General features: G+C 31.8%; 1 protein-coding gene across 1 annotated transcript; it reads left to right on the forward strand.

Annotated features, from left to right (window-relative positions):
* Positions 1–1,548: 1,548 nt before the first annotated feature.
* On the forward strand, positions 1,549–4,642 carry LOC120217413 (B3 domain-containing transcription factor VRN1-like). The gene is made up of 4 exons (XM_039214514.1): positions 1,549–1,605; positions 1,934–2,539; positions 2,618–2,860; positions 4,421–4,642. Exons 1-4 carry the CDS (start codon positions 1,549–1,551, stop codon positions 4,640–4,642), a joined length of 1,128 nt encoding a protein of 375 aa, XP_039070445.1.
* Positions 4,643–10,295: the final 5,653 nt, after the last annotated feature.

Genomic DNA, 10,295 nt, shown 5'->3' on the forward strand with positions numbered 1-10,295 from the left:
TTGAAAAGCAGATGGAAAATGAAAATCTTTATTATTATTGTGGATTAAAGTTTTGAGTTTGAACACCACGTATGTAGAGGTATATGAACGTTTAATATCAAATGATTGATAGTCTTTAAATAGATATTACCGTGTATTCAACCCGGACTAATAAAAAAATAAACTTTCCTTTTTTCTAGTAATATCTAAACTGTGCTTTACTTTTAATTATCATTTCCCCTTAGATTAGAGGTGGGCTCCTATTAATTACTATCATCATTATTGTTATTTAAAATTTTAATCAGTATAATTAGACAATGATTAAGATTTTAAAATTCAGTAAAATAGTGTAATTTTTAAGGAAGTAAAACTGTGCATCTACATGCAATTTCGGTCCATATAGCTTCTGATTATCTACTCGATGGAGCCACAAATTTGGTATAAAATTCTCATTTTTGTGTCACTCAGACTCGTCTTTTGCTTGTTTATGAACTTAATTTCATAGGTGCACTATAATGTTACAGAGATCTAACGTTGTTTATTGATCTTCCTTATTTCAGTGGGGCCGCAATATCGAAATATTGTATGATCGGGTTTGACGGTACCCAAATCGAGTTGAAAACTTGTACTTTGCATTCCGAGCTGTGACAAGGGTGAGTAGCATAAGGAATCTATTTGGGTACTTGAGGAGCCTAGCATAAAATTAGGCGAAAACAAACCTTGGACACGTAGCCAAGTACTTGATAAATCTCTATTTACTTGCCAAGTAAGTATTTATTTCACTTGAGCCTGCTTAATTTGATGCATTTCAGGCAGCCGAGTAATTGGAACAAGCCGAATATGATACAGGTAATCCAACCGACGACCTAAAGACAATCCCTAATGAAGAATTTACTTTATAATCCAAAATTGCAAGCTGCATGCCCACTTCCATTTGATGAAGCTAAATTGTGGAAAGTACAAAGAGGACCACAACTGAAACATTAAATACAAGCACAATTAAAAAATATCAGGTTTCTATAATTTCATTTTTGGTGATGCATGTCTAAACATATTTACTTGAATCATGTTTGTGTTGGTACATTAAGCAACATGTCGAAACTTGTTCAGAACATAATATTGTCTAGAAGAAATGAGATCTGGAACTGTACTTCAACCTATCACTGTAGCCCTCACTGAAAACTTTGACAAACTGTTTCATCTTCTCTTTTATTTTTGACAAACATTATAATCGAATGATTATAGATGTAATTTATTATTAAAATAATAAAAAAATTAAAGTTGATATTATTTATTATCGTTAATCATTAATTAAATAGAATAAATATTATTGTTCTGAATTATATTTATTAAATTATAACACAAGAAAGAACCAATGCCGTTGACCCTTTGTAGATTGTTTCCTAACATACTTTGAAGTCTTTCCCGAAGTAAATGGGATTAAAATCAAAAGTAATTAAATAAGATTTTTGGGTTTCTTTTTTTATCACTTTTCTCGCTATATCATGGCAAATTTGGTTTATAATGTTAAAGCAAAGTCTCTTGAACAAATAACCCAAATCTTTTTCAATGGCGAGAAGGACCAGTTTTTTCAAGATTTTAATCTTCGACTTCCTTACTCGGCTGGTAATTTGCCATCCTTATCATGTCTACTATCTTTTAACGCCATTGTTAACTGATTTTGTTTTCTTTTTGTCCTATGTAGATTAGGGTTTCTTAAGAGACTATCGTACTAGTACAATCTAGGATGATATGTAGACATCGATTCTTATATTCATGGACGGACATAATATTTTATGTTAGTAATTACGAAGTTATAGTAGAAATTTAAAGGGTACCGCACCCTCAATACCCCTTCATCCATGCTTATACTGTTTTGTTTTGTAGCACAACTTAATGTTTAAGTATTTTATGTTAATTACTTCTAATTAGACCTCGTGCTTTTGTTTGATAGCGAATCCCACCAGCTTTTATAAAGAACTTGGAGGAGAATCTACATAAGAAATTGCCTCGAGAGTCTGTACTTGAAACCTGTGATGGGAGAGTTTGGCATGTTGATGCTGAAAAGATTGATGACAATTTATGTTTCAACAATGGTTGGAAGCAATTCGTGCAACAAAACTCTCTAGAGATGGGATACCTCATAGTTTTCAGCTACCATGGGAATTTAAGATTCAAGCTCGAAATTTATGGGAGAAATTGCTGCAGAAAAAGGGAACAGCCGTTGAGAAAGCATGAAAGGAAAACAACAGCAGGCAAACCAGTCCCTGTATATCGACCGAGACCGATCCGAAATGTTCGGAGAAAGAATCTTGGGAACTTGAATCATGTGATGAGAAGAGGTGAAGGAGGATCTAAAGTGTTTAGTAAGTGTTCAGGTGGGAGAGCTGGTGAAGTTGAGTATATAGTAATATCTGATAGTGATGATGAGGAAAGCTTGTTTGGTCAAATGGAAAATCCGAAGAAAACCAGTGGACTTGAAACTGACCAGAATTACAGCTCTAGATATCCATTCTTCAAAGTTACCATGACACATTCTTACGTGAACAGACTTTCTGTGGTAAGTTCATTTATGCCTCTGTGTTTTGTTTGGTTTAATTTCTCTGTTAATTGAAAATATTCTTCTTTTTAAATGCAGAATGTACCGAAAAGATTCTTGAGGGCAAATGGTTTGAAACGAATAGCGATGACCATAAAACTCAGGGTTTCAGGTAAAACATGGCTTGTGAACATGTCCAATCATCAACGATATGCTAGATTTTGCGCTGGTTGGGCCAATTTTGCGAAGGATAATCGCCTGCAAGAACAGGACGTTTGCCTGTTTGAATTGATCGATCGTAAAGATGTAAGTTTTCGAGTTACTATCTTGTCCGGAAAAATGGTATTTGTCAACTTTACTTACAAGTTTATATTACCAGCACTCATGCATTCAGCAGAGGAAAAAGATGGATGTGAATAGATAACACATCATGTATAAGATATGGCTTAGCAAGAGTGCAAGACTTCTTCAGTCGCTTTGGAGGCCTCGCTTTCTCTTTCCTCGTATCATCAGGACTTTTAACATGGATTAATGGCTGCAAAACAGTGAGAAAATGATAACTGTTACTATTATTACCAAAAACATATATAGCCATGGAAGTTCTTGGAGCCTACGTTATTCAGATTCGGGTGGGATTATGTTAAATTATTTCTAAGAGGATCATATCCTCACACCCATCTCCGATCACATATAAGTAGGGATGCAAATGAATCAGGCTTGAACAAAAAAGGGTGTTGTTTATGTTCGTTTGTTTATTTTTTAATGGGTTTATATTTAACTTAGGTTCGTTTTTATTTTTTAATATTATTTTCGTATTCTCTGTTTATTTTTTAAAATACTCTGTTCGGTTCATTTAATTTTAGCGAATATTAATATTAATATTAATATGGTATCTATTATTTTTCGTGGACATCTAGACTATGGAGGTTCCTATTTTCTTTCCTTCAAAACGCGTTGAAACTTGAAAACAAAAAAACTTCAATCCGTGTTGAAATCTGTTATATTTGTGGGGGTCTTGATGCATAATATTTTTTAATAGTATAAAGTGATTATAAGATAATATATATTTGAAATATTTTTCAATTATTCGTAATTCACACAAATCCTACTTGAATCCATATCTTTAGAGATAATAGTACTCTCTTTAACCACAATGTCACTTGATAAGTCTATAATATTTGATTAACTAGCTTGATATAGTTTAAACATGTCTCGAGTTTGAGGTCTTATGTATATACTATATAGAGAATTTCTATTGGGAGATTCACTTATCAAAATCAAATATACAACATAGATTGATTTTAATTAACCATAACAAAACTATAAAGAACGGATAGGACAATAAAAAAACATAATTTGATGATGGATGGAATAATCTATGAACTATAATATATAATATAATTTACTTGCAAATTGATTAACTATGAATGCATCTAAATCTAGTTTACAGATTTCTATATTGTATAAATTCTAGAAAATCTGGAATGGGAGTAAAACTATGTGTTCTGAGATGCACTAAAAACAGAAATTCACATATCTAACCAGAAAGTCAACTATTCACACATGAACTGATCTAGAAGAATTTGTTTGACCAATGATATCTCAAAACTGAACCCAAAATAATAATAATAATAATAAAACAAAGGTAACGTTAGTGATGATGTAGTGTGCCCTAAAATAAAGAAAGGAAATCTTCGTGAAGGGCAGCATCGTTGTCAAACCGTATTTTAGTCAAAAGTTGCCAACCAACTTCCTGTTTTTTTAGTTTCTATTTCCTAATTTTAAGCATTGCAAAGTCTGAAACACTCGTTCATCTTCCCTTATATAAATCATATACTCTAAACAATTCCTTAAATCATCAAAACCCAGGCTTTATAATCTTCTTTTTTCCGAGTTTTGAAGATGATGAAAGAGGTGGGATACAAGCAAAACTGGGGTGAAGAGGCACCGTCGCTTCTCATTAATCCCAGAAAATCGTCAGCCTGTCCAAGGCTAGAGACCATTCTGGAAGAAGGGTATGAGAATCATGCAGTTTTTTCCAAGAAATTATTGGTTGTTCTTCCCCTGGTGTTGTCTACGGCTGTCTATTTCCTGCTAAACAAGGATTTGACTCTCTGTGCTTGAAAAGGGATTCGAGGGAAACAAAACAGTGGGTTTCGTGCGGATGATCTTTCCTTACTTGAGAGGTCGATGCTTGAAAGGTTTAAGAGTTTTGAGTTCAAGATAAGAAGCTCAACGCTACAGAGAGATTAATGTTGAATAAGCTTATGGCATTGTAATATGTGAGAATATGGGGCACGTGTTTTGGGTAAATTCTCCTTGCAATGTCAATTAATTTTTTTATTATATCAATCCAACATCTCCCAGTTTCTCTGGTTTATGAAAGTTTCTGTTTACAATAGATTTTCAGCGTTCGTTTTGGAAATGCTTTTTTAAAACTTTTAATGATATGGTTAACAGGTTCAAGAATTGAATGACAACAAGGCTAGGATAAAGATAATTCTTGTTTTTAGTGTCCTAAAACAAAATTGAATGAATTCAGGTTAGTTATTTGTTGGCACCGAGTTTCATTCGATCCAAATCTAAAAAAAAAATGTATCATGTCCTCTGAATTTCATTTGATTCAAATCTAAAAACATGCACCATGTCTATGTCCAAACTCCATCAACATCATCTTCTCTACTGTAAACACCCTCGTCCTTGAGCAACACCAATGCCCATTGCACCACAACACTCTGCCTCGACCTTTTTACACAAATACTAAACACCACACAACTCAAGATCCTATATGTTACCACCGACCACCGTTAATCCACGAACCGCCCGAAACCCAACCAACCAACATGAAACTTGTAAACATATAAAGAATAATATTCTCTTTTATTATTGAGATCATTTTTTTCACAAATTTAAAAGAAAGCAAACCACTTAACATAATAATGGATGCACAGAGGAACATCAAAGTTCAAAGATCCATACTCAAAAACAAAGAACACCAAACACCTAAGCACGAAGCAAAATAACTAAAAGTCGATCATTTAATGAATTATGTAAACTCTATTTTTTTTTAAAAAAAAAATCGTCTAACTATTTGAAAAACAGTTTCATCACTCCTTTATTTTGATTTCCAATTTCTTACATTTTAATTTCTTTTAATTCAATCAATTTTAGCATAGATCAAGTGTTGGCATGATCCAATTGGATATTGTCACGTGTCAAATGGTTACTTGTACTTCTACATTCTACTTCTAGATGGCTTTGACTCTGTCTAGGCCTTGTTTGGAGGTCACTTCTATTTTGAATCAATTGAAATATGTGGCTGTCAACTGTAAAATTGCTTAGAAAATCAATTATGTAGACACCAGCATCATTAATTTTGTGTGAAATTTCCTAGTCTTGTCATGTATGAACTACAATTACTTCCATCCATTATTAGTGAGAAATAGTTCTCTCCTAGTTTTCCTCATTGGTAAATCTATTTTGTTATCTTTGTTGATCGGTGGTGACACTAACTCTAGTGTTCATTGTTAATCATCGATATTTTTTATTGTCTTTTTATTTTCTTATATTACATATTTATTTTCTTTTTTTATATTTTCAATAAATCTACTTGTATGACACATTTTCATCTGCCTTTATGTCATATTTTCTTCTTTTTTAGCACCTATTTCGGTCGTTTGGTCGTTGTTTTGACTTATCTTTTTCTAAGGATTGATTTGATATCGTCATGACCGATCAATATGACACTTATCTGTTATATTGTTGATCTTTCTTGTTTTGGACCGTCGGTTTGGATTTGGATACCTATTATGCGTTCGTGGATAGTTTTTCACATCGCTCGAGTCTGATTTACAGTTTGTCGGTGGTCTTTTAGTAGCTTGATCTCCTTTTGTGATTCGTTTACCGATGATATCATATCTGTTTGTATCTATCTTTGTTCAAGTTTTCTTAATTAGATTTTAATATTTCCTAATTATAAGAAATTGTCTTAATTATGTGTTTAATTTACGATTATAATTATAAATATTTAATTTATTATATCATGATATAAATTATTGTTTTAGAAATGATTCCGTTATTATTAATATAAACATAAAATGGATGTTGTCTTCTAATATTAACAAAATATTTCTACATTCATGCATCCAAATGAGAAATATAAAATTCAAACGATGTTACTTTTTTAAATAAGAAATTAGATTTTTCATTGAGAAAAAAAATTGAGAAGTAATTTGACAGGTTTTTTTTTTCTAATTAAATATTTAAATTTGATCTTAAGGTTCAATCAGGTGCTTAAATATTTTTTTCTAATTAGATACTTGAACTAGGCTTTTAAGTTCAAATTAATACATCAACTTGACTTCATGATTTAAATTGATTTTTATTTATTTATCATAATATCAATTTGGACAAAAAAATGATGTTTAAATATTTATTTAAACCAATATATCAAATACACATATCTATTTAGAAAAAATCGTTCAATATTAAAATAAGCTTTAAAATTAAAATTCAATACTTAATTAGAATAAAAAATATCAAATTATACCTTAAATATTAATTTCAAGTAGCAAAACATACATTAACCCTTACTATAAATCAAACACTAGAGGTGTATTCGGTTCGGTTTTTTATTAAAAATTGAACCGAATCGAAATAAACGAGTTTTTAGAATTTAAACCGAAATTGAAACCGAATGGTTAAAAAACTGAATTATGTTAAATCGATTTTTTCGGTTCAGTTCGGTTTTTTTAACGGTTCGGTTTTTCGGTTCGGTTTATCGGTTTTTCAATTAAAAAATTCACTTGAAACTATAAATTTTTTTTAAAAAAAATTTGTTTATTCGGTTCAATATGGAACAAATGGGTTCCATATAAAAAACCCGAACCGAACCGAATCAATAGAATTAAAACTTTAAACCAACCCAAAACCGAATCGTATAAGGTCAAATCGAATCAAACCGAACTATTTTACTTGATTCGTGTGGATTTTTCGACTTTCTCGGCTTCGTAGCTCATCCTTATCAAACACACTTGTATTGAGAAGAAAAAGACGAAATTATCCCGAGATTTTCTTTGACCAACCAAATCTCCTAGAAACAGAACCCAAAAGAAGAAAAGGAAATCTTCTCGAAGGACAGCAGTGTATGTTTTATAACAATATAAACGGAATACGAAAATGGAAAAAAGAAAAGGTCGTGGGTTAACCTCCCATCATTAAATAAAACTGTTTACTTTGGTCCAAATTGCCAACCAGCTTCCTGTCTTTTTCGTTTTTCTTTCTTTCCTTATTTTACGCAGTGGAAAGTTCCAATCACCTGTTCATCTCCCCCTATATAAATCCTCATAATTTACTCAAAACAATTACTTGAAACATAACAATCTCCCCCAAAACTCATCCAGAAAAAAAAACCAGTCTTTATAATCTTCTTTTTCCGAGTTTTTAAGATGACGAAAGAGGTGGGATACAAGCAAAACTGGGGTGCAGTGGCTCCATCCCTTCTCATTAATCCCAGAAAATCTTCAACTTGTCCAAGGCTAGAGACCATTCTGGAAGAAGGGTATGAGAATCATGCAGTTTTTCCCAAGAAATTATTGGTTGTTCTTCCCCTGGTGTTGTCTACGGCTGTCTATTTCTTGATAAACAAGGATTTTACTCTTTGTGCTTGAAAAGGGATACGAGGGAAACGAAACAGTGGGTTTCGTGTGGATGATCTTTCTTTGCTGCAGATGTCGATGCTTGAAAGGTTTAAGAGGTTTGAGTTCATGATAAGAAGCCTGCAAAATGGAAGAAGCTCAATGCTACAGAGAGATTAATGTTCAATAAGTGTATGGCAATCTAATTCTGTGAGAATATGGGAAGGATGGGGCATGCATTTTGGGTAATTGCTCTTTGCAATGTCAAAATTTTGTAAATATTAATCCATCTCCAGTCTCTGGTTTTTCAAAGTTTATGTTTACAATAGTTTTTAAACGTTCATTTTAGAAATATTTGCTTAATTTTTTTTATTGTAATTTCGATTTCTTAATCCAGATTAATTCATATTAACTTACGTGGTACACATAATTTTAATTTTAATGAATGAATATTCTAATAGAATTTTTTTACATATACACAACTTCAAACTTGAGATTTACTTAACGATACAAAACTGCTTGCGCTTAAATTTTAGATACCTTAAATTTTTTATTCATTTTGGTCCTTTCTAATTTCTGTTTGGTGCGATTAGGTCCCATAAATCAGGTTACTTCATAATTTTTGGCCTCCATCCATGACTAGAATATTACAATCAGATCATTAATTCATTGAATTGGATTAATAATTGAGTTATTTAGTCCTCAATCAGGTTAATTTGGCCCCTAAATTGAAATTAGGTAATAAAATTTACTTTAATTTCTTAATTGATTTTAGTTTGGTCCCTAATATGAAATTGATAAATAAAATTGTCTTAAGTTTCTTAATTATTTTAATTTAGTATGTAATTTGAATTCAGTTTTAATCAATTTGACGTAAACTTCTTAATTAATTTTAGTTAAATCCTTAATTTCTTAATTTGACGTAAAAATGGTGTCTAAACTGGGACAAGTCGGTGTCTTCTTGCGAGAAATAAAAAGGGCTGGTGCCTTTTCATACCTACTCTGCATACCCTTCATCTTTCCTGCAACAAATCAATCAAAATCTTCTGAATTATTTTGAACTTGTAGAACAGAGTGGTCGGTGGTTGAAGCCAAGGATGGATTATAAAAAAAATTCTTAGAGATAAAGAAACTTGGGGTATTGGTTGAAGAAGTAGTGAATTGGTGAGTTATATTCTCTAGTCCTAAGTCTCTAGAATTCTATAGTATCTTGTGACAATCTTTTGACATGACTACCGATAGATTCACGTAATCTGTTAATATTAAATATGTTATATGATAATTAGATTTTTGTTATGTCAACTTACAAATAACTATCATAACCCTAAATTTGACATTAAAATTAAAAATTAAGATAAAATTCATCATGTATGATTGGAGAAGAGATCCTCCCTCTCTTGGACTCTTTTTGAATAATTCTCACCGAGTTTATTTTACTATTCATTGTATTTCTCATCTTACCAATCATATACCAGGGCTCCCGCCCAAACCGAAAAATTAAAGCACCTACCCGTCAACACAACTTAACAAGACAAAGTCAAAGTAGATTAAAGCACCAACTTTTGAAATTATTACTATAAATATTTATACCATGGAAAGAAACCCTGCAAAGATGAGGACGTGTTGCCTGAAACTTCAACCATTCCTTATCCAAACCAAACCACAATCGCTATCAGACCAATGCGGCATGTGAAATAATAATAACTAAAAAGAAAAAGAAAAGGATAGAAATGAAGACACTTTACAAAATGTTGGATTCAATTAAAAGAACTTCCAAGTTGTGGACACTTAATTGCAAGAAGCAAAAGACTGTTCATTAGCATGAGTAAAAGGCTAACTGTGCCAATACATTTAGATATTTATTAAAGAAATAAATGGCTTTTTTTCTCAGATCAGAATCATTCATATTTCAGGACCACTGGAATATCAACTTGTTTCTTGAGGATCTTTCTCTTCCATTCAATTATATCCATGCCAACTATCTTGTTTGAACATTCATGAATCTGGTTGCTTGAATGGACTTCGGGATTTAATGGTGTTCAGATAAAAATCAGAAGGTAAAGCTTTACATCTAAACTGGGGTTCATGTTTTCAAGTGCAGAACAGAAGACTGAATTAGACATTGATTATTTTGGGCCAGA

Source organism: Hibiscus syriacus, unplaced genomic scaffold (genome assembly GCF_006381635.1).
Source record: "Hibiscus syriacus cultivar Baekdansim isolate YM2019G1 unplaced genomic scaffold, ASM638163v2 tig00110187_pilon, whole genome shotgun sequence".
NCBI lineage: Eukaryota > Viridiplantae > Streptophyta > Magnoliopsida > Malvales > Malvaceae > Hibiscus > Hibiscus syriacus.